The sequence below is a fragment of the Ips typographus genome, linkage group LG14 (genome assembly GCF_016097725.1).
Source record: "Ips typographus isolate SLU linkage group LG14, UJ_Ityp_2.0, whole genome shotgun sequence".
Classification (NCBI taxonomy): domain Eukaryota; kingdom Metazoa; phylum Arthropoda; class Insecta; order Coleoptera; family Curculionidae; genus Ips; species Ips typographus.
Genome location: NC_138435.1, coordinates 3,025,380 through 3,049,997, shown reverse-complemented (window position 1 = coordinate 3,049,997; position 24,618 = coordinate 3,025,380). Strand labels below are relative to the sequence as shown.

The 24,618-nt window shown below is 37.9% G+C and overlaps 1 protein-coding gene across 1 annotated transcript in view; it reads left to right on the top strand.

The window, feature by feature from the left end:
• Nucleotides 1-24,618, top strand: part of Dpp10 (Dipeptidyl peptidase 10) — a 53,528-nt gene that overhangs the window by 26,509 nt on the left and 2,401 nt on the right. The window contains exons 6-16 of the mRNA XM_081992869.1: nucleotides 827-1,038; nucleotides 1,808-1,927; nucleotides 1,991-2,141; nucleotides 2,202-2,325; nucleotides 4,937-5,166; nucleotides 5,905-6,080; nucleotides 6,138-6,261; nucleotides 13,591-13,794; nucleotides 13,855-14,112; nucleotides 17,314-17,471; nucleotides 17,525-17,736. Coding sequence (XP_081848995.1) covers nucleotides 827-1,038; nucleotides 1,808-1,927; nucleotides 1,991-2,141; nucleotides 2,202-2,325; nucleotides 4,937-5,166; nucleotides 5,905-6,080; nucleotides 6,138-6,261; nucleotides 13,591-13,794; nucleotides 13,855-14,112; nucleotides 17,314-17,471; nucleotides 17,525-17,736 — 1,969 coding nt within the window. The remainder of the gene's footprint in view (nucleotides 1-826; nucleotides 1,039-1,807; nucleotides 1,928-1,990; nucleotides 2,142-2,201; nucleotides 2,326-4,936; nucleotides 5,167-5,904; nucleotides 6,081-6,137; nucleotides 6,262-13,590; nucleotides 13,795-13,854; nucleotides 14,113-17,313; nucleotides 17,472-17,524; nucleotides 17,737-24,618) is intronic.

Sequence of the window (24,618 nt, the reverse complement as noted above, 5' to 3'; positions counted from 1 at the left end):
TTTTACATAATACAGCTGAAACCCAGTAGATTAAGTGGGAAGAGGACCAAAATTCTACTCCCTCAACTCTAGTAATGCGAAGCCAATGTGTGACTCCTTCACAGTTGTAGCAACGCTCAAACCCACTAAACCTTTGTCCTCTTGCCAAATTTACACTTTTTGAGCTACAGCCTTGATTTTTTTACATAATACAGCTGAAACCCAGTAGATTAAGTGGGAAGAGGACCAAAATTCTACTCCCTCAACTCTAGTAATGCGAAGCCAATTGACTCCTTCACAGTTGTAGCAACGCTCAAACACACTAAACTTTTGTCCTCTTGCCAAATCTACACTTTTTGAGCTACAGCCTTGATTTTTTCACACAATACAGCTGAAACTAAGTAGATTAAGTGGGAAGAGGACCAAAATTCCACTCCCTCAACTCTAGTAATGCGAAGCAAATGTGCGACTCCTTCACAGTTGTAGCAACGTTCAAACACACTAAACCTTTGTCCTCTTGCCAAATTTACACTTTTTGAGCTACAGCCTTGATTTTTTCACATAATACAGCTGAAACCCAGTAGATTAAGTGGGAAGAGGACCAAAATTCTACTCCCTCAACTCTAGTAATGCGAAGCAAATGTGTGACTCCTTCACAGTTGTGGTAACGCTCAAACACACTAAACCTTTGTCCTCTTGCCAAATTTACATTTTTTGAGCTACAGCCTTGATTTTTTCACATAATACAGCTGAAACCCAGTAAATTAAGTGGGAAGAGGACCAAAATTCTCCTCCCCCAACTCTAGTGGTGGTGAGGCAAAATTTTAATAAGAGTACTTCCAAACAGGAACGAGTATCCACTAAGGCCGCTGCCCGAAAACGACGATTTTCCGTTCCTCCTGCTCGCCCAATGGGCGCCAAAAGGTCACAGCCTTATCATGGTGCAGGACTATGACATTTACTACCGGAAAAGTCCCACGTCGCACACCGGTTACCGGATCACTCAGTCTGCGGTGCCTGGGGTGGTCAGTCATGGCGTTCCCGACTGGCTTTATGAAGGTAATTTCTTTTTTACCGCCCCTTTGCCGCCCCCGGGGGCGGGCGGAGGTGGCAAGGTTTGTTCGTCCTCTCATTGTAACCCCCCACCTCAAATTTGACTCAAATCGGACGAAAGGTGAGGGAGTTAGGGCGGAAAAACGGTTAAGAACCTGGGTTACCCCCTAAAAAAGGGTTTTTAGCTCCCCCTGGCGGCATTTTTGGCACTAAAATTCTGAAAATTTGTATAGAGGTTGCTGAAACTGTCGTTCCCACAGCACAAGAGTAAAAATTTGAAAAAATCAAACTTTGATTTTTTACCGCCCCTTTCCCGCCCCCGGGGGCGGGCGGAGGTGGCAAGGTTTTTTCGTCCTCTCATTGTAACCCCCCACCCAAAATTTGACTTAAATCGGACAAAAAGTGAGGGAGTTAGGGCGGAAAAACCGTAAAGGACCTGATTTAACCTCAAAAAACTAGTTTTTCCCTCCTCCTGACGGCATTTAATTCACTAAAATTTTGAAAATTTTTGTGTAGGTTGCTGAAACTACTGTTCCCACTATACTGTGGTAAAAATTTGTAAAAAGCAATTTTTGAATTTTTTTGCCTCCTTGCCGCCCCCGGGGGGCGGAAGGAAGTTGAGGCCTTAAAAGCCCTTCCCATTCTAGACCTAAACTAAAAATTTCAACCAAATCCTAACATTATTTTCCAAGTTAGGGCAAAAAAACTTTTTTCCAGCACAATTTGTAAAAGTATGATACACACTTGGTTTTTTCTGGTTTTTTAACCGGTTTAGAGGAAATTTTGGGTTCCAATTCGGCCCTGTGGATGTCCAGCGATGGTATGCTGGTAGTTTTCGCCAGTTTCAACGACACTCTGGTGCAGGAACTGCGCTTCCCTTGGTACGGTTCTTTAGGTAAGAAACCACCCCAAAAAACCACCGTTTTTTTGGTTTTTTAACCCATTTTTTCTGGAAAAGCCGAAGGTCGTCTCTATCCAGACATTCGGTCGCTGCGTTACCCAAAACCGGGTACCAGAAACCCAGTGGTTACCTTGACAATCGCCGATTTGGCCGACATTTCCAACATCAAAACCAAACGAGTTCTACCGCCCGCGGTGATGGCAAATTCGTACGTTTTCCAGGTTTTCCTGGAGAGGGGACGAATGTCGCTAGTTTGTGTTGATTTCAGGGATTATTACTTCACTGCAGTGGCCTGGATCAGCCTCACGGAGATCTCCGTAGTGTGGCTGAATCGTCCTCAAAACCTCTCCGTTGTTACCGTTTGTTCCAGCCCGAAATGGGACTGTAAAGAGGTGAGTGAGTGAGCTGGACGGCTGATTTTTGTGTGTGGAGGTCCTTTAGGTTTAGGGGAAACTGTCCTGAAAATTTCAGCCTTCTAGGTGCTTTAATAAGGGAGATATTGTGTTTGAAAACGCCCACAGACCAATTGGAAGATATGGCAACGCCCACTGACCAATTGGAAGGTTTTAGTTGCTTTGGAAACGCCCACTGACCAATCAAACCCCTTTTTAAACGAAGTCCCTCCCACTGAAGCTGAAAATTAAGATTAGACACGCCTCCTGGCCAATTGGAAGATTTGGCAACGCCCACTGGCCAATTGGAAGGTTTGGCAACGCCAACTAACCAATTGGAAGGTTTTAGTTGCTTTGGCAACGCCCACTAACCAATCAAAACCATTTTTAAACCAAATCCCTCCCACTGAAGCTGAAAATCAAGATTAGACACGCCTCCTGGCCAATTGGAAGGTTTGGCAACGCCCACTGACCAATTGGAAGGTTTTAGGTGCTTTGGCAACGCCCACTGACCAATCAAACCCTTTTTTAAACGAAGTCCCTCCCACTGAAGCTGAAAATCAAGATTGGACACGCCTCCTGGCCAATTGGAAGGTTTGGCAACGCCCACTGACCAATGGGAAGGTTTTAGTTGCTTTGGCAAAGCCCACTGACCAATCAAAACATTTTTTAAACTAAATCCCTCCCATTGAAGGTTAAAATCAAAATTAGACACGCCTCCTGGCCAATTGGAAGGTTTGGCAACGCCCACTGACCAATCAAATCCTTTTTTAAACGAAATTCCTCCCATTGAAGCTGAAAATTAAAAATTAGGCACGCCTCCTGGCCAATTGGAAGGTTTGGCAACGCCCATTGACCAATTGGAAGGTTTGGCAACTCCCACTGACTAATTGGAAGGTTTCAGTTGTTTTGGCAACGCCCACTAACCAATCAAAACCATTTTTAAACAAAATCCCTCCCACTGAAGCTGCCTCCTGGCCAATTGGAAGGTTTGGCAACGCCCACTGACCAATCAAAACACTTTTAAACCCCGCCCCCCTAATTTCTGACGAATCAGAGCTCGCTGATGTTTACAGCACCAAACCACGCCTACTGACCAATAAAAATGCTCTAGACAAGTTGTCAAATGTTTGATAATGAGTTCTGATTGGTCTAGGAAATGTTGGAGGCGTGGCTTGCTTCCCATTGGTTAAGGAGGCGTGGCCAAGAGTTTTAATTGTTCAGTGGGCGTCCCCATAAAAACCAACTGACTTCTGATTGGTCTAAGACACGTTAAAGGGCGTTCATTGGTTAAGGAGGCGTGGCCAAACCAGTTTATCGAGTTTTGACTGGTCAGTGGGCGTTGCCTTACAAACTAGAATATTCCTATTGGTCCTCCAAGCTTTTGGAAACAATTTTGATTGGTTAAGGCGTTGTTGCTCTGGAAACGAGCGTTCTGAGTGGTCAGGGGCGTGTCCTGCATTCTATTGGTCAAGGGGGCGTTGCCATTAAGCTAGAAAGCTTCCGATTGGTCAGTAAATTGCTTCGTAAACTTTCTTAGAGGCGTGGCTTGTTTGATTTGGTCAAAAAGGTGTCTACAAATAAGTTTCAAAGCTTTTGATTGGTCAGTGGGCGTTGCCAAACCCACTAATGCATTCCTATTGGTCAGTAGGCGTGGTTTTAACTGTTATTGGTTCAAAAAAGTTGTCGTGAACATCAGAGTGCTCTGATTGGTCAGAAATTAGGTGGGTGGGGGTATACAAGTGTTTTGATTGGTTAGTGGGCGTTGCCAAACCTTCCAATTGGCCAGGAGGCGTGTCTAATTTTGATTTTCAGCTTCAGTGGGAGGGATTTTGTTTAAAAAAGGTTTTGATTGGTTAGTGGGCGGTGCCAAACCCACTAAAGCATTCCTATTGGTCAGTAGGCGTGGTTTTAACTGTTATTGGCTTAAAAAAAGTTGTCGTGAACATCAGAGTGCTCTGATTGGTCAGAAATTAGGTGGGTGGGGTTTACAAGTGTTTTGATTGGTTAGTGGGCGTTGCCAAACCTTCCAATTGGCCAGGAGGCGTGTCTAATTTTGATTTTCAGCTTCAGTGGGAGGGATTTTGTTTAGAAAAGGTTTTGATTGGTCAGTGGGCGTTGCCAAGCGTTCCAATTGGCCGGGAGGCGTGTCTTATCTTGATTTTCAGCTTCAGTGGGTGGGATTTTGTTTAAAAAAGGTTTTAATTGGTCAGTGGGCGTTACCAAACATTCCAATTGGCCAGGAGGCGTGTCTTATCAAAATTTTCAGCTTCAATGGGAGGGATTTTGCTTAAAAAAACGTTTCGATTGGTGGGGGGGCGTTTCCAAAACAATTCGCCGTCTTCCAACTGGTTGGAGGCGTGTCCAGCTCAGTTAGTGGGCGTGTCTTGCTCCGTATTGGTCCAGGGGCGTGTCCCAACGATTCTAATTGGTTGTCATAGAAACTAGCCCACTTAAAATGTCTGGCAAATGAAAATTAACCTTCCGCTTGGTCTGGAGTGGACAAACACGCCCACTAACCAATCAAAATCTTTGGCCACGCCTCCTCGACCAATACGGATAAAGCCACGCCCCCCCAACCAATCAGAACGCTCGTTTTTCCTGTCGACAGACCCAGCGAATTGCCAGCGACGGTCCTGGATGGGTGGATATGGGCGACAGTCCCATTTTTGGTACGGACAGTACCAATTACGTCACGGTGGCACCGGTCAGGGACGGACCGGCCGGTACCTTCCGGCACGCAGTCGCAGTGAACATTCCCAAGAAACGGATCATTCCACTCACCCACGGACAGTACGAGGTGCAACGGATAGTCACGTGGGATCACTCCAATGACGTCATGTGAGTGCCCAACTCCAAAAGACTGTTTAACCCAATAACTCCAAAACGGTTAGAGGTGCAAAGTTGAAATTTGTTGGACTGGTAGAACTCCTTTAGAGGCAACTTTTACTTTCTATGGCTTTTTGTTGTACGAAGCACCGTTTTTGAGTAAATTGGTTTTGAAAAATTTGCCCCTCCCCAGAAAAACTTGTCGGGCATTTTTTGCTTTGAACCTCAATAACTCCCTTAATCGACTAGATACAGCAAAAATGCTTAGAAAGTGATTGGAAGTAGACTTTCTAACCTTTTGAACAGTGCAAAAAAAACTGAGCTAACTTGTCGCATAACGCCGCTAGAGGGCGTCAAAGTTCTCTCGAGTTTAGTTGAGGGAGCAAAGGGTTGACCATTTCCAGATAACTCCAAAACGGTTAGAGTTACAAAGTTGAAATTTGCTGTACTGGTAGAACTCCTTTAGAGGCAACTTTTACTTTCTATGACTTTTTTTTGTACGAAGTACTGTTTTTGAGTAAAGTGGATTTGAAAAATTTGCCCCTCCCCAGAAAAACTTGTCGAGCATTTTTTGCTTTGAACCTCCGTAACTCCCTTAATCGACTAGATACAGCAAAAATGCTTAGAAGATAAATGAAAGTAGACTTTCTAACCTTCTGAACAGTGCAAGAAAAAGTGAGCTAACTTGTCGCATAACGCCGCTAGAGGGCGTCAAACTTGTCTCTCAACTTTCACACCGTACTTTCGCAGCTATTTCCTTGGAGTTCCCGAGGGAAAACCGGGCGAATTGCACCTCTACCGGGTGTCGTCGGTACCACCGCGCAGCGGTGCAACGTTGCCACCTCCCGTCTGCGTGACATGCGTCAAAGAACCGCCCCCCACTCCTCCCTCCTACCTGGAGGACAGTTTTTACAAGTACAAGAAAGGTGGCTTTTTTCTCGTTTTTTTGAGGGAAAATGACGGTTTATGAGTGGATTTTTTAGGTGGTTGGGAGGAGGAGGAGGAGGAGATGGTGATCACCACGCCTGCGCCTCGAAAACGTCGAAAATCCAAGCAAAAACAACCGGAAACCGAGCAGAATTGCTTGTATCATGATGTTTGGTTCAGGTGAGGTTCTAGACAGATTTTCAAGTCAAATTTCAAGTTTTTTTTGCATTTTAAACTTGAAAATTGACTTGAAAACTTGATTTACTCATTAATTTCCTTATTTTTGGCATTTTAAACTTGAAATTTGACTTGAAAACTTGATTAACCACTTATTTTCCTTGTTTTGTACTTTGAAACTGTTTGATCAAGTTTTCAAGTCGAATTTCAAGTCATTTTTGCATTTTAAACTTGAAAATTGACTTGAAAACTTGATTTACTCATTAATTTCTTTATTTTGGCATTTTAAACTTGAAATTTCACTTGAAAACTTGATTAACCACTCATTTTTCCTGTTTTGTACTTTGAAACTGTTTTATCAAGTTTTCAAGTCAAATTTCAAGTCATTTTTGCGTTTTAAACTTGAAAATTGACTTGAAAACTTGATTTACTCATTAATTTCCTTATTTTGGCATTTTAAACTTGAAATTTAACTTAAAAACTTGATTAACCACTCATTTTCCTTGTTTTGTACTTTGAAACTGTTTGATCAAGTTTTCAAGTCAAATTTCAAGTCATTTTTGCATTTTAAACTTGAAAATTGACTTGAAAACTTGATTTACTCATTAATTTCCTTATTTTGGCATTTTAAACTTGAAATTTAACTTAAAAACTTGATTAACCACTCATTTTCCTTGTTTTGTACTTTGAAACTGTTTGATCAAGTTTTCAAGTCAAATTTCAAGTCATTTTTGCATTTTAAACTTGAAAATTGACTTGAAAACTTGATTTACTCATTAATTTCCTTATTTTGGCATTTTAAACTTGAAATTTCACTGGAAAACTTGACTAACCACTCATTTTCCTTGTTTTGTACTTTGAAACTGTTTGATCAAGTTTCCAAGTCAAATTTCAAGTAATTTTTGCATTTTAAACTTGAAAATTGACTTGAAAACTTGATTTACTCATTAATTTCCTTATTTTGGCATTTTAAACTTGAAATTTCACTGGAAAACTTGACTAACCACTCATTTTCCTTGTTTTGTACTTTGAAACTGTTTTATCAAGTTTTCAAGTCAAATTTCAAGTAATTTTTGCATTTTAAACTTGAAAATTGACTTGAAAACTTGATTTACTCATTAATTTCCTTATTTTGGCACTTTAAACTTGAAATTTAGCTTGAAAACTTGATTAACCACTCATTTTCCTTGTTTTGTACTTTGAAACTGTTTGATCAAGTTTCCAAGTCAATTTTCAAGTAATTTTTGCATTTTAAACTTGAAAATTGACTTGAAAACTTGATTTACTCATTAATTTCCTTATTTTGGCATTTTAAACTTGAAATTTCACTGGAAAACTTGACTAACCACTCATTTTCCTTGTTTTGTACTTTGAAACTGTTTGATCAAGTTTCCAAGTCAAATTTCAAGTCATTTTTGCATTTTAAACTTGAAAATTGACTTGAAAACTTGATTTACTCATTAATTTCCTTATTTTGGCATTTTAAACTTGAAATTTCACTGGAAAACTTGACTAACCACTCATTTTCCTTGTTTTGTACTTTGAAACTGTTTGATCAAGTTTTCAAGTCAAATTTCAAGTCATTTTTGCATTTTAAACTTGAAAATTGACTTGAAAACTTGATTTACTCATTAATTTCCTTATTTTGGCATTTTAAACTTGAAATTTAACTTAAAAACTTGATTAACCACTCATTTTCCTTGTTTTGTACTTTGAAACTGTTTGATCAAGTTTTCAAGTCAAATTTCAAGTCATTTTTGCATTTTAAACTTGAAAATTGACTTGAAAACTTGATTTACTCATTAATTTCCTTATTTTGGCATTTTAAACTTGAAATTTCACTGGAAAACTTGACTAACCACTCATTTTCCTTGTTTTGTACTTTGAAACTGTTTTATCAAGTTTTCAAGTCAAATTTCAAGTAATTTTTGCATTTTAAACTTGAAAATTGACTTGAAAACTTGATTTACTCATTAATTTCCTTATTTTGGCACTTTAAACTTGAAATTTAGCTTGAAAACTTGATTAATCACTCATTTTCCTTGTTTTGTACTTTGAAACTGTTTGATCAAGTTTTCAAGTCAAATTTCAAGTCATTTTTGCATTTTAAACTTGAAAATTGACTTGAAAACTTGATTTACTCATTAATTTCCTTATTTTGGCATTTTAAACTTGAAATTTCACTGGAAAACTTGACTAACCACTCATTTTCCTTGTTTTGTACTTTGAAACTGTTTTATCAAGTTTTCAAGTCAAATTTCAAGTAATTTTTGCATTTTAAACTTGAAAATTGACTTGAAAACTTGATTTACTCATTAATTTCCTTATTTTGGCACTTTAAACTTGAAATTTAGCTTGAAAACTTGATTAATCACTCATTTTCCTTGTTTTGTACTTTGAAACTGTTTGATCAAGTTTTCAAGTCAAATTTCAAGTCATTTTTGCATTTTAAACTTGAAAATTGACTTGAAAACTTGATTTACTCATTAATTTCCTTATTTTGGCATTTTAAACTTGAAATTTCACTGGAAAACTTGACTAACCACTCATTTTCCTTGTTTTGTACTTTGAAACTGTTTTATCATGTTTTCAAGTCAAATTTCAAGTAATTTTTGCATTTTAAACTTGAAAATTGACTTGAAAACTTGATTTACTCATTAATTTTCCTTATTTTGGCATTTTAAACTTGAAATTTCACTTGACTAACCACTCATTTTCCTTGTTTTGTACTTTGAAACTGTTTTATCAAGTTTTCAAGTCAAATTTCAAGTCATTTTTGCATTTCAAACTTGAAAATTGACTTGAAAACTTGATCTACTCATTAATTTCCTTATTTTGGCATTTTAAACTTGAAATTTAGCTTGAAAACTTGATTAATCACTCATTTTCCTTGTTTTGTACTTTGAAACTGTTTTATCAAGTTTTCAAGTCAAATTTCAAGTCATTTTTGCATTTTAAACTTGAAAATTGACTTGAAAACTTGATTTACTCATTAATTTCCTTAATTTGGCATTTTATACTTGAAATTTCACTGGAAAACTTGACTAACCACTCATTTTCCTTGTTTTGTACTTTGAAACTGTTTGATCAAGTTTTCAAGTCAAATTTCAAGTCATTTTTGCACTTTAAACTTGAAAATTGACTTGAAAACTTGATTTACTCATTAATTTCTTTATTTTGGCATTTTAAACTTGAAATTTCACTTGAAAACTTGATTAACCACTCATTTTCCTTGTTTTGTACTTTGAAACTGTTTGATCAAGTTTTCAAGTCAAATTTCAAGTCATTTTTGCATTTTAAACTTGAAAATTGACTTGAAAACTTGATTTACTCATTAATTTCCTTATTTTTGGCATTTTAAACTTGAAATTTAGCTTGGAAACTTGATTAACCACTCATTTTTCCTGTTTTGTACTTTGAAACTGTTTTATCAAGTTTTCTAGTCAATTTTCAAGTTATTTTTGCATTTTAAACTTGAAAATTGACTTGAAAACTTGATTTACTCATTAATTTCCTCATTTTTGCATTTTAAACTTGAAATTTTACTTGAATACTTGATTAACCACTCATTTTCCTTGTTTTGTACTTTGAAACTGTTTAATCAAGTTTTCAAGTCAATTTTCAAGTCATTTTTGCGTTTTAAACTTGAAAATTAACTTGAAAACTTGATTTACTCATTAATTTCCTTATTTTGGCATTTTAAACTTGAAATTTAGCTTGAAAACTTGATTATCCACTCATTTTCCTTGTTTTGTACTTTTAAACTGTTTTATCAAGTTTTCAAGTCAATTTTCAAGTCATTTTTGCATTTTAAACTTGAAAATTGACTTGAAAACTTGATTTACTCATTAATTTCCTTATTTTGGCATTTTAAACTTGAAATTTAACTTAAAAACTTGATTAACCACTCATTTTTCCTGTTTAGTACTTTGAAACTGTTTTATCAAGTTTTCAAGTCGAATTTCAAGTCATTTTTGCATTTTAAACTTGAAAATTAACTTGAAAACTTGATTTACTCATTAATTTCCTTATTTTGGCATTTTAAACTTGAAATTTAGCTTGAAAACTTGATTATCCACTCATTTTCCTTGTTTTGTACTTTTAAACTGTTTTATCAAGTTTTCAAGTCAATTTTCAAGTCATTTTTGCATTTTAAACTTGAAAATTGACTTGAAAACTTGATTTACTCATTAATTTCCTTATTTTGGCATTTTAAACTTGAAATTTAACTTAAAAACTTGATTAACCACTCATTTTTCCTGTTTAGTACTTTGAAACTGTTTTATCAAGTTTTCAAGTCGAATTTCAAGTCATTTTTGCATTTTAAACTTGAAAATTGACTTGAAAACTTGATTTACTCATTAATTTCCTTATTTTGGCATTTTAAACTTGAAATTTCACTGGAAAACTTGACTAACCACTCATTTTCCTTGTTTTGTACTTTGAAACTGTTTTATCAAGTTTTCAAGTCAATTTTCAAGTCATTTTTGCACTTTAAACTTGAAAATTGACTTGAAAACTTGATTTGCTCATTAATTTCCTTATTTTGGCATTTTAAACTTGAAATTTAGCTTGAAAACTTGATTAACCACTCATTTTCCTTGTTTTGTACTTTGAAACTGTTTGATCAAGTTTCCAAGTCAAATTTCAAGTTTTTTTTGCATTTTAAACTTGAAAATTGACTTGAAAACTTGATTTACTCATTAATTTCCTTATTTTTGCATTTTAAACTTGAAATTTAACTTGAAAACTTGATTAACCACTCATTTTTCCTGTTTTATACTTTGAAACTGTTTTATCAAGTTTTCAAGTCAAATTTCAAGTCATTTTTGCATTTTAAACTTGAAAATTGACTTGAAAACTTGATTTACTCATTAATTTCCTGGTTTTGGCATTTTAAACTTGAAATTTCACTTGAAAACTTGATTAACCACTCATTTTCCTTGTTTTGTACTTTGAAACTGTTTGATCAAGTTTTCAAGTCAAATTTCAAGTAATTTTTGCATTTTAAACTTGAAAATTGACTTGAAAACTTGATTTACTCATTAATTTCCTTATTTTGGCACTTTAAACTTGAAATTTAGCTTGAAAACTTGATTAACCACTCATTTTCCTTGTTTTGTACTTTGAAACTGTTTTATCAAGTTTTCAAGTCAATTTTCAAGTAATTTTTGCATTTTAAACTTGAAAATTGACTTAAAAACTTGATTTACTCATTAATTTCCTCATTTTAGCATTATAAACTTGAAATTTCACTTGAAAACTTGATTAACCACTCATTTTTCTTGTTTTGTACTTTGAAACTGTTTGATCAAGTTTCCAAGTCAAATTTCAAGTTTTTTTTTGCATTTTAAACTTGAAAATTGACTTGAAAACTTGATTTACTCATTAATTTCCTTATTTTGGCACTTTAAACTTGAAATTTAGCTTGAAAACTTGATTAACCACTCATTTTCCTTGTTTTGTACTTTGAAACTGTTTGATCAAGTTTCCAAGTCAATTTTCAAGTAATTTTTGCATTTTAAACTTGAAAATTGACTTGAAAACTTGATTTACTCATTAATTTCCTTATTTTGGCAATTTAAACTTGAAATTTGGCTTGAAAACTTGATTAACCACTCATTTTCCTTGTTTTGTACTTTGAAACTGTTTTATCAAGTTTCCAAGTCAATTTTCAAGTATTTTTTGCATTTTAAACTTGAAAATTGACTTGAAAACTTGATTTACTCATTAATTTCCTCATTTTAGCATTTTAAACTTGAAATTTCACTTGAAAACTTGATTAACCACTCATTTTTCTTGTTTTGTACTTTGAAACTGTTTGATCAAGTTTCCAAGTCAATTTTCAAGTCATTTTTGCATTTTAAACTTGAAAATTGACTTGAAAACTTGATTTACTCATTAATTTCCTTATTTTTGGCAATTTAAACTTGATATTTCCCTGGAAAACTTGATTAACCACTCACTTTCCTTGTTTTGTACTTTGAAACTGTTTGATCAAGTTTTCAAGTCAAATTTCAAGTCATTTTTGCATTTTAAACTTGAAAATTGACTTGAAAACTTGATTTACTCATTAATTTCCTTATTTTTGGCATTTTAAACTTGAAATTTAGCTTGAAAACTTGATTAACCACTCATTTTCCTTGTTTTGTACTTTGAAACTGTTTGATCAAGTTTTCAAGTCAAATTTCAAGTCATTTTTGCATTTTAAACTTGAAAAATGTTGCCAAATTGTCAGTTTTTCTAATTTTTTATTTTTGCAATGTTGCCAAATTGGCTGTTTTACTCATTTTATTGCAAATTTGTTGCAATGTTGCCATATTGACTACTTTATTGCCAAATTGACTGTTTTTACTAATTTTATTGCCAAATTTGTTGCAAGGTTGCCAAATTAACACTTTTTCTGATATTTCATTTTGCAATGTTGCCAAATTGACTATTTTATTTGCCAAATTGACTGTTTTTACTAAATTTATTGCCAAATTGTTGCAATGTTGCCAAATTAACACTTTTTTAATTTTTTATTTTTCCAATGTTGCCAAATTTACTGTTTTTCCTAATTTTATTGAAAAATTGTTGCAATGTTGCCAAATTAACACCTTTTTAATATTTTTTTTTTCCGATATTGCCAAATTGACTGTTTTTACTAAATTTATTACCAAATTGTTGCAATGTTGCCAAATTAACACTTTTTCTAATTTTTATTTTGCAATGTTGCCAAATTGACTATTTTACTAATTTTATTAGCAAATTGTTGCAATCTTGCCAAATTGACACTTTTTCTATTTTTTGATTTTTGCAATGTTGCCAAATTAACTATTTGACTAATTTTATTAGCAAATTGTTGCAAGGTTGCCAAATTTACTGTTTTTCCTAATTCTATTGCCAAATTGTTGCAAGGTTGCCAAATTAACACTTTTTCTAATTTTTATTTTTGCAATGTTGCCAAATTGACTATTTTATTGCTAAATTGCGTAGCTCCGTTATTTCAGCAGCCACAAAAAAGTGTAAGGAAAGAAAGTTGTAGGAAATTTAATTCTGTACAAGATTGTTTTTAAGGGTTTTGGCCCTTGGGGGCCTTCTCAAGGAGTTACAGGGCCAAAAGTGACTTGGTGCACCAAACTGTTTTTTTTCTCTAAACCAACTCGAATTTGACGGAGCGTAGCTCCGTTATTTGAGGAGTCACAAAAAAGTGTAGAGAAAGAAAGTTGTAGGAAATTTAATTCTCTACAAGATTGTATTAAGGGGTTTCGGCCCTTGGAGGCCTCCTTAAGGAGTTACAGGTCAAAAAGTGACCAAACCGAGTTTAAGCTCGATTCGCTTGGTTTTCAGCCCCAATTCGCAGTATTTCGTGCTGGAATGCTTGGGACCGGCCGTCCCCACCAGTCGCCTCTACAAAACGGCGATGCCGCACCCAAAACCGTTAATTTGGCTGCAAAACAACACCAAACTCAAGGAAAAACTCGCCAAAATGGCAACGCCGCAAATCAAAACGTTTCCAGTGCAAATTTCGGGCGGGTACAGAGCGCACGTGCGGTAAACCACCCCTACCGCCCTCTAGCGGGTGGAATTTCCCTAAATTTGACGTATTTCCAGGTTATTTCTTCCTCCAGGACTGAGAGAGGACGAAATCACCCGTTATCCCCTCATTGTGCAAGTGTACGCAGGTCCAGGAAGTCAATTGGTCACCGAAAAATGGCGAATCGACTGGAACACCTACTTGGCAGGTCAAAAGGACTTTATAGTTGCCCAGATTGACGGTAGAGGGACCGGCGGACAAGGACACCAGCTTCTGCACAAGGTGTACTACAAGTTAGGCTCGGTGGAGGTGGCTGATCAGCTTGAGGTCACCGAGTAAGTGCCCATAACTCCTCAACCACTCAAGATCTCAAGAAACTTTGACCACCCGGTAGAACAGCTCAAAAGGCAACTTTTCTCTTCTATGACTTTTTTTGATAGGACGCACCGTTTTCTTGGAAAATGCTCTGGAAACTTGTTTGGCTCCTCCCCAGAAAAACTTAATTTTTTTTTAAACTTTAGAATTTTCCTGCATTATCTTTCTAGATATCAATGTGAAACTTGATCCATCCGGTAAAACAGCTCAAAAGGCAACTTTTCTGTTCTTTGACTTTTTTTGATAGGACGCACCGTTTTCCTGGAAAACGCTCTGGAAAATTATTTGGCCCCTCCCCAGAAAAACTAAATTTTTTTTTCAACTTTTGAATTTTCCTGGATTAGCTCTCAAGTTATCAATGTGAAACTTGGTCCATCCAGTAGAACAGCTCAAAAGGCAACTTTTCTCTTCTATGACTTTTTTTGATAAGACGCACCGTTTTCCTGGAAAATGCTCTGGAAACTTGGTTGGCTCCTCCCCAGAAAAACTTAATTTTTTTTTTAAACTTTTGAATTTTCCTGGATTAGCTTTCAAGTTATCATTGTAAAACTTGGTCCATCCGGTAGAACAGCTCAAAAGGCAACTTTTCTCTTCTATGACTTTTTTTGATAGGACGCACCGTTTTCCCGGAAAATGCTCTGGAAACTTGGTTGGCTCCTCCCCAGAAAAACTTAATTTTTTTTTTAAACTTTTGAATTTTCCTGGATTATCTTTCTAGATATCAATGTGAAACTCTGCCCATCTGATAGAACAGCTCAAAAGGCAACTTTTCTCTTCTTTGCCTTTTTTTGATAGGACGCACCGTTTTCCCGGAAAATGCTCTGGAAACTTGTTTGGCTCCTCCCCAGAAAAACTCAAAAAAAAAAAAAATTTTTACTTTTGAATTTTCCAGGATTAGTTATAGATAGTCTGGAGTACATTCCTGAATATTTTCCATAATTTTTCCTTTTCTAATTCCAGAGAAAATGGCGTCTTAGTGTTGTCAGAGTTTTCTGGACTTAAATTCACGGAGTAAGTGCCCATAACTCCGCAACCACTCAAGATACCAATGTGAAACTTTAACCATCCGGTAGAACAGATCAAAAGGCAACTTTTTCGTTCTTTGACTTTTTTTGATAGGACGCACCGTTTTCCCGAAAAATGCTCTGGAAACTTGGTTGGCTCCTCCCCAGAAAAACTTAATTTTTTTTTTAAACTTTTGAATTTTCCTGGATTATCTTTCTAGATATCAATGTGAAACTCTGCCCATCTGATAGAACAGCTCAAAAGGCAACTTTTCTCTTCTATAACTTTTATTGATAGGACGCACCGTTTTCCTGGAAAATGCTCTGGAAACTTGTTTGGCTCCTCCCCAGAAAAACTAATTTTTTTTTTAAACTTTTGAATTTTCCTGGATTATCTTTCTAGATATCAATGTGAAACTTGGTCCACCCGATAGAACAGCTCAAAAGGCAACTTTTCTCTTCTTTGACTTTTTTTGATAGGACGCACCGTTTTCCCGGAATATGCTCTGGAAACTTGTTTGGCTCCTCCCCAGAAAAACTTAATTTTTTTTTTAAATTTTTGAATTTTCCTGGATTAGCTTCCAAGTTATCAATGTGAAACTTTGCCCATCCGGTAGAACAGCTCAAAAGGCACCTTTTTGGTTCTTTGACTTTTTTTGATAGGACGCACCGTTTTCCCGGAAAATGCTCTGGAAAATTATTTGGCCCCTCCTCAGAAAAACTCAAAAAAAAATTTTTTTTTTTTTTACTTTGAAATTTTCCAGGATTAATTATAGATAGTCTGAACTACGTTCATAATTTTTTTTCAGAATTTTTCCTTTTCTAATTCCAGAGAAAATGGCGTCTTAGTGTTGTCAGAGTTTTCTGGACTTAAATTCACGGAGTAAGTGCCCATAACTCCGCAACCACTCAAGATTTCAATGTGAAACTTTGACCATCCGGTAGAACAGCTCAAAAGGCAACTTTTCTCTTCTATGACTTTTTTTGATAGGACTCACCGTTTTCCTGGAAAATGCTCTGGAAACTTGTTTGGCTCCTCCCCAGAAAAACTTAATTTTTTTTTTAAACTTTAGAATTTTCCTGGATTATCTTTCTAGATATCAATGTGAAACTTGGTCCACCCGGTAGAACAGCTCAAAAGGCAACTTTTCTCTTCTTTGACTTTTTTTGATAGGACGCACCGTTTTCCCGGAAAATGCTCCGGAAACTTGTTTGGCCCCTCCCCAGAAAAACTAATTTATTTTTTTAAACTTTTGAATTTTCCTGGATTAGCTTTCAAGTTATCATTGTAAAACTTGGTCCATCCGGTAGAACAGCTCAAAAGGCAACTTTTCTCTTCTATGACTTTTTTTGATAGGACGCACCGTTTTCCCGGAAAATGCTCTGGAAAATTATATGGCCCCTCCCCAGAAAAACTAAATTTTTTTTTTTAACTTTTGAATTTTCCTGGAATATCTTTCAAGTTTTCAATGTGAAACTTGGTCCACCTGGTAGAACAGCTCAAAAGGCAACTTTTCTGTTCTTTGGCTTTTTTTGAAAGGACGCACCGTTTTCCTGGAAAATGCTCTGGAAAATTATTTAGCCCCTCCCAAGAAAAACTAGGACTACTCCACTAGACTTTGGTGACTTTGAACCTCAATAACTCCCTTAATTGATTAGATACAGAAAAAATGCTTAGAATGTAATCTATAGCTGAGATTGTAATCTTTAAGACAGTGCAAGAAAAAGTGGGCAAAGTTGTCGCATAACGCCGCTAGAGGGCGTGAAAGTCAACTCCAGTTCAGTTCAGGGGGAGTAAAGGGTTAATAAATAACTCGATAACTCCAAAACGGTTAAAGCTGTCAGGGTGAAAATTTCAGGTCTGGTAAACTGCCCCAAAAGACAACTTTTTGTATTCGTGGCTTTTTTTCGTACAAAGCCGCGTTTTGGAGTTACTTGGTTTCGAACATTTACCCCCCCTCCCCAGAAGAGTGATTGCGCTTTAGTAGCTTTGAACCCTGATAACTCCCTTATTTGAGTAGATACCAGAAAAATGCTTAGAATGTGATTGATAGCTGAGAGTGTGATCTTTAAGACAGTGCAAGAAAAAGTGGGAAAAGTTGTCGCGTAACGCCGCTAGAGGGAGTCAAAGTTTAACTTTTTTTCCACCCAATTTAGGTATCTAAAGGACACGCAGCATTTCATTGATAGACGTAGAGTGGCGGTTTGGGGTTGGAGTTATGGGGGTTTCGTGGCTTCTCTGGCTCTGGCGAGCCCTAAAAACGTGTTTCAGTGCGCAATCGCGGTGGCTCCGGTAACCAACTGGAAGCTTTACGGTAATCCAGACTTTCCAGACCATTGAAACTCCCCTGAAAAGCGGAATTTCCAGATTCCGCGTACACCGAACGGTACATGGGACTGCCCAACGTCACCGACAACTACAAAGGCTACGACGAGGCGGATGTGAGCAAAAAAACCGCACTTTTAAAGGACAAACTGTTCTATCTGGTCCATGGGACTGCGGACGATAACGTTCACCTGCAACAGACCATGGTACTGGTCAGGGCTTTGTCCGAGAGCGACACGCTCTTCAGGCAACAGGTCAGTATTGAAATACGCACTTTTTAGGTTCTTTGACTTTTTTCGCTGCGACGCACCGTTTTCGAGTAAATTGAGTTTGAAAAGTTTGACCCCTCCCCAGAAAAGTTTAGTGCATTGAACCCTTTCAGCCCTGATAACTCCCTTATTTGACTAGATACAGCAAAAAGTCATAGAAAGTAATCGATAGAGGACAGAAAAAGCTTCCAGGAAGTGTCAGTAGTTTTGCCGAAAAGCGCCTCTAGAGGGCGCCACACTGTTTTAACTCAGCCCCCCTCTCCAGAATAGTTTAGTGCATCAAACTGTTTCAACTTGGATAACTCTCTTAGTTGATAAGATACAGCAAAAAGTCATAGAAAGTAATCGATAGAGGACAGAAAAAGCTTCCAGGAAGTGTCAGTAGTTTTGCCGAATAGCGCCCCTAGAGGGCGCCACACGGTTTTAACTCAGCCCCCCTCTCCAGATAAGTTTGGTGCATCAAACTGTTTCAACTTGGATAACTCTCTTAGTTGACCAGATACAAGAAAAAGTCATAGAAAGTAATCGATAGAGGACAGAAAAAGCTTCCAGGAAGTGTCAGTAGTTTTGTTGAAAAGCGCCTCCAGAGGGCGCCACACGGTTTAAACACAGCCCCCCTCTCCTAGAATAGTTTAGTGCATTGATCTGTTTGAACTTGGATAACTCTCTTAGTTGACCAGATACAGCAAAAAGTCATAGAAAGTAATCGATAGAGGACAGAAAAAGCTTCCAGGAAGTGTCAGTAGTTTTGTTGAAAAGCGCCTCCAGAGGGCGCCACACAGTTTTAATTCAGCTTCCTTCTCCAGAAAGGTTTAGTGCATTGAACTGTTTCAACCCTGATAACTCTCTTAGTTGACAAGATCCAGCAAAAAGTCATAGAAAGTAATCGATAGAGGACAGAAAAAGCTTCCAGGAAGTGTCAGTAGTTTTGCCAAAAAGCGCCTCTAGAGGGCGCCACACAGTTTTAACTCAGCCCCCCTCTCCAGAATAGTTTAGTGCATTGAACTGTTTCAACTTGGATAACTCTCTTAGTTGACAAGATACAGCAAAAAGTCATAGAAAGTGATCGATAGAGGACAGAAAAAGCTTCCAGGAAGTGTCAGTAGTTTTGCCGAAAAAAGCCTCTAGAGGGCGCCACACTGTTTAAACTCAGCCCCCCTCTCCAGAATAGTTTGGTGCATTGAACTGTTTCAACTTGGATAACTCTCTTAGTTGACCAGATACAAGAAAAAGTCATAGAAAGTAATCGATAGAGGACAGAAAAAGCTTCCAGGAAGTGTCAGTAGTTTTGCCAAATAACGCCTCTAGAAGGCGCCACACGGTTTTAACTCAGCCCCCCTCTAAAGAATAGTTTAGTGCATTGATCTGTTTCAACTTGGATAACTCTCTTAGTTGACTAGATACAGCAAAAAGTCATAGAAAGTAATCGATAGAGGACAGTAAAAGCTTCCGGGAAGTGTCAGTAGTTTTGCCCAAAAACGCCTCTAGAGGGCGCCACACAGTTTTAACTCAGCCCCCCTCTAAAGAATAGTTTGGTGCATCAAACTGTTTCAACTTGGATAACTCTCTTAGTTGACAAGATACAGCAAAAAGTCATAGAAAGTAATCGATAGAGGACAGAAAAAGCTTCCAGGAAGTGTCAGTAGTTTTGCCGAAAAGCGCCTCTAGAGGGCGCCACACGGTTTTAACTCAGCCCCCCTCTAAAGAATAGTTTGGTGCATCAAACTGTTTCAACTTGGATAACTCTCTTAGTTGACAAGATACAGCAAAAAGTCATAGAAAGTAATCGATAGAGGACAGAAAAAGCTTCCAGGAAGTGTCAGTAGTTTTGCCGAAAAGCGCCTCTAGAGGGCGCTACACTGTTTTAATTCAGCCCTCCTTTTCAGAATAGTTTAGTGCATCAAACTGTTTCAACTTGGATAACTCTCTTAGTTGACCAGATACAAGAAAAAGTCATAGAAAGTGATCGATAGAGGACAGAAAAAGCTTCCAGGAAGTGTCAGTAGTTTTGCCGAAAAGCGCCTCTAGAGGGCGCCACACGGTTTTAACTCAGCCCCCCTCTAAAGAATAGTTTGGTGCATCAAACTGTTTCAACTTGGATAACTCTCTTAGTTGACAAGATACAGCAAAAAGTCATAGAAAGTAATCGATAGAGGACAAAAAAAGCTTCCAGGAAGTGTCAGTAGTTTTGCCGAAAAGCGCCTCTAGAGGGCGCCACACTGTTTTAACTCAGCCTCCCTCTAAAGAATAGTTTAGTGCATCAAACTGTTTCAACTTGGATAACTCTCTTAGTTGATAAGATACAGCAAAAAGTCATAGAAAGTAATCGATAGAGGACAGAAAAAGCTTCCAGGAAGTGTCAGTAGTTTTGCCGAAAAGCGCCTCTAGAGGGCGCCACACAGTTTTAACTCAGCCCCCCTCTAAAGAATAGTTTGGTGCATCAAACTGTTTCAACTTGGATAACTCTCTTAGTTGATAAGATACAGCAAAAAGTCATAGAAAGTAATCGATAGAGGACAGAAAAAGCTTCCAGGGAGTGTCAGTAGTTTTGCCGAAATGCGCCTCTAGAGGACGCCACACTGTTTAAACTCAGCCCCCCTCTCCAGAATAGTTTAGTGCATCAAACTGTTTCAACTTGGATAACTCTCTTAGTTGACCAAATACAAGAAAAAGTCATAGAAAGTAATCGATAGAGGACAGAAAAAGCTTCCAGGAAGTGTCAGTAGTTTTGCCGAAAAGGGCCTCTAGAGGGCGCCACACGGTTTAAACTCGGCCCTCCTCTCCTAGAAAAGTTTAGTGCATTGAACTGTTTCAACTTGGATAACTCTCTTAGTTGACCAGATACAAGAAAAAGTCATAGAAAGTAATCGATAGAGGACAGAAAAAGCTTCCAGGAAGTGTCAGTAGTTTTGCCAAAAAACGCCTCTAGAGGGCGCCACACAGTTTTAACTCAGCCCCCCTCTCCAGATAAGTTTGGTGCATCAAACTGTTTCAACTTGGATAACTCGCTTAGTTGACTAGATACAGCAAAAAGTCATAGAAAGTAATCGATAGAGGACAGAAAAAGCTTCCAGGAAGTGTCAGTAGTTTTGCCAAAAAAACGCCTCTAGAGGGCGCCACACAGTTTTAACTCAGCCCCCCTCTAAAGAATAGTTTGGTGCATCAAACTGTTTCAACTTGGATAACTCTCTTATTTGACAAGATACAGCAAAAAGTCATAGAAAGTAATCGATAGAGGACAGAAAAAGCTTCCAGGAAGTGTCAGTAGTTTTGCCGAAATGCGCCTCTAGAGGGCGCCACACTGTTTAAACTCAGCCCCCCTTTCCAGAATAGTTTAGTGCATCAAACTGTTTCAACTTGGATAACTCTCTTAGTTGACTAGATACTGCAAAAAGTCATAGAAAGTAATCGATAGAGGACAGAAAAAGCTTCCAGGAAGTGTCGGTAGTTTTGCCAAAAAGCGCCTCTAGAGGGCGCCACACGGTTTTAATTCAGCTTCCTTCTCCAGAAAGGTTTAGTGCATTGAACTGTTTCAACCCTGATAACTCTCTTAGTTGACAAGATACAGCAAAAAGTCATAGAAAGTAATCGATAGAGGACAGAAAAATCTTCCAGGAAGTGTCAGTAGTTTTGCCGAAAAACCCCGCTAGAGAGCGCCACACTGTTTTAACTCAGCCCCCCTCTCCAGATAAGTTTGGTGCATCAAACTGTTTCAACTTGGATAACTCGCTTAGTTGACTAGATACAGCAAAAAGTCATAGAAAGTAATCGATAGAGGACAGAAAAAGCTTCCAGGAAGTGTCAGTAGTTTTGCCCAAAAACGCCGCTAAAGGGCGCCACACGGTTTTAACTCAGCCCCCCTCTAAAGAATAGTTTGGTGCATCAAACTGTTTCAACTTGGATAACTCTCTTATTTGACTAGATACTGCAAAAAGTCATAGAAAGTAATCGATAGAGGACAGAAAAAGCTTCCAGAAAGTGTCAGTAGTTTTGCCGAAAAACGCCTCTAGAGGGCGCCACACAGTTTTAACTCAGCCCCCCTCTAAAGAATAGTTTGGTGCATCAAACTGTTTCAACTTGGATAACTCTCTTAGTTGACCAGATACAAGAAAAAGTCATAGAAAGTAATCGATAGAGGACAGAAAAAGCTTCCAGGAAGTGTCAGTAGTTTTGCCGAATAGCGCCCCTAGAGGGCGCCACACGGTTTTAACTCAGCCCCCCTCTCCAGAATAGTTTAGTGCATCAAACTGTTTCAACTTGGATAACTCTCTTAGTTGACCAGATACAAGAAAAAGTCATAGAAAGTAATCGATAGAGGACAGAAAAAGCTTCCAGGAAGTGTCAGTAGTTTTGCCCAAAAACGCCGCTAGAGGGCGCCACACGGTTTTAACTCAGCCTCCCTCTAAAGAATAGTTTGGTGCATCAAACTGTTTCAACTTGGATAACTCTCTTAGTTGACCAGATACAAGAAAAAGTCATAGAAAGTAATCGATAGAGGACAGAAAAAGCTTCCAGGAAGTGTCAGTAGTTTTGCCCAAAAACGCCGCTAAAGGGCGCCACACGGTTTTAACTCAGCCTCCCTCTAAAGAATAGTTTGGTGCATCAAACTGTTTCAACTTGGATAACTCTCTTAGTTGACCAGATACAAGAAAAAGTCATAGAAAGTAATCGATAGAGGACAGAAAAAGCTTCCAGGAAGTGTCAGTAGTTTTGCCCAAAAACGCCGCTAGAGGGCGCCACACGGTTTTAACTCAGCCTCCCTCTAAAGAATAGTTTGGTGCATCAAACTGTTTCAACTTGGATAACTCTCTTAGTTGACCAGATACAAGAAAAAGTCATAGAAAGTAATCGATAGAGGACAGAAAAAGCTTCCAGGAAGTGTCAGTAGTTTTGCCCAAAAACGCCGCTAAAGGGCGCCACACGGTTTTAACTCAGCCTCCCTCTAAAGAATAGTTTGGTGCATCAAACTGTTTCAACTTGGATAACTCTCTTAGTTGACCAGATACAAGAAAAAGTCATAGAAAGTAATCGATAGAGGACAGAAAAAGCTTCCAGGAAGTGTCAGTAGTTTTGCCCAAAAACGCCGCTAAAGGGCGCCACACGGTTTTAACTCAGCCTCCCTCTAAAGAATAGTTTGGTGCATCAAACTGTTTCAACTTGGATAACTCTCTTAGTTGACCAGATACAAGAAAAAGTCATAGAAAGTAATCGATAGAGGACAGAAAAAGCTTCCAGGAAGTGTCAGTAGTTTTGCCCAAAAACGCCGCTAAAGGGCGCCACACGGTTTTAACTCAGCCTCCCTCTAAAGAATAGTTTGGTGCATCAAACTGTTTCAACTTGGATAACTCTCTTAGTTGACCAGATACAAGAAAAAGTCATAGAAAGTAATCGATAGAGGACAGAAAAAGCTTCCAGGAAGTGTCAGTAGTTTTGCCCAAAAACGCCGCTAAAGGGCGCCACACGGTTTTAACTCAGCCTCCCTCTAAAGAATAGTTTGGTGCATCAAACTGTTTCAACTTGGATAACTCGCTTAGTTGACTAGATACAGCAAAAAGTCATAGAAAGTAATCGATAGAGGACAGAAAAAGCTTCCAGGAAGTGTCAGTAGTTTTGCCCAAAAACGCCGCTAGAGGGCGCCACACGGTTTTAACTCAGCCTCCCTCTAAAGAATAGTTTGGTGCATCAAACTGTTTCAACTTGGATAACTCTCTTAGTTGACCAGATACAAGAAAAAGTCATAGAAAGTAATCGATAGAGGACAGAAAAAGCTTCCAGGAAGTGTCAGTAGTTTTGCCCAAAAACGCCGCTAAAGGGCGCCACACGGTTTTAACTCAGCCCCCCTCTAAAGAATAGTTTGGTGCATCAAACTGTTTCAACTTGGATAACTCTCTTATTTGACTAGATACTGCAAAAAGTCATAGAAAGTAATCGATAGAGGACAGAAAAAGCTTCCAGGAAGTGTCAGTAGTTTTGCCGAAAAGCGCCTCTAGAGGGCGCCATACAGTTTTAACTCAGCCTCTCTCTCCAGAATAGTTTAGTGCATCAAACTGTTTCAACTTGGATAACTCTCTTAGTTGACCAGATACAAGAAAAAGTCATAGAAAGTAATCGATAGAGGACAGAAAAAGCTTCCAGGAAGTGTCAGTAGTTTTGCCGAAAAGCGCCTCTAGAGGGCGCCACACGGTTTTAACTCAGCCTCCCTCTAAAGAATAGTTTGGTGCATCAAACTGTTTCAACTTGGATAACTCTCTTAGTTGACCAGATACAGCAAAAAGTCATAGAAAGTAATCGATAGAGGACAGAAAAAGCTTCCAGGAAGTGTCAGTAGTTTTGCCGAAAAAAGCCTCTAGAGGGCGCCACACGGTTTTAACTCAGCCCTCCTCTCCAGAATAGTTTAGTGCAATCAACTCTTTCAACTTGGATAACTCACTTAGTTGACAAGATACAGCAAAAAGTCATAGAAAGTAATCGATAGAGGACAGAAAAAGCTTCCAGGAAGTGTCAGTAGTTTTGCCGAAAAGCGCCCCTAGAGGGCGCCACACTGTTTTAATTCAACCCCCCTCTCCTAGAAAAGTTTAGTGCATTGAACTCTTTCAACTTGGATAACTCTCTTAGTTGACAAGATACAGCAAAAAGTCATAGAAAGTAATCGATAGAGGACAGAAAAAGCTTCCAGGAAGTGTCAGTAGTTTTGCCCAAAAACGCCGCTAGAGGGCGCCACACGGTTTTAACTCAGCCTCCCTCTAAAGAATAGTTTGGTGCATCAAACTGTTTCAACTTGGATAACTCTCTTAGTTGACCAGATACAGCAAAAAGTCATAGAAAGTAATCGATAGAGGACAGAAAAAGCTTCCAGGAAGTGTCAGT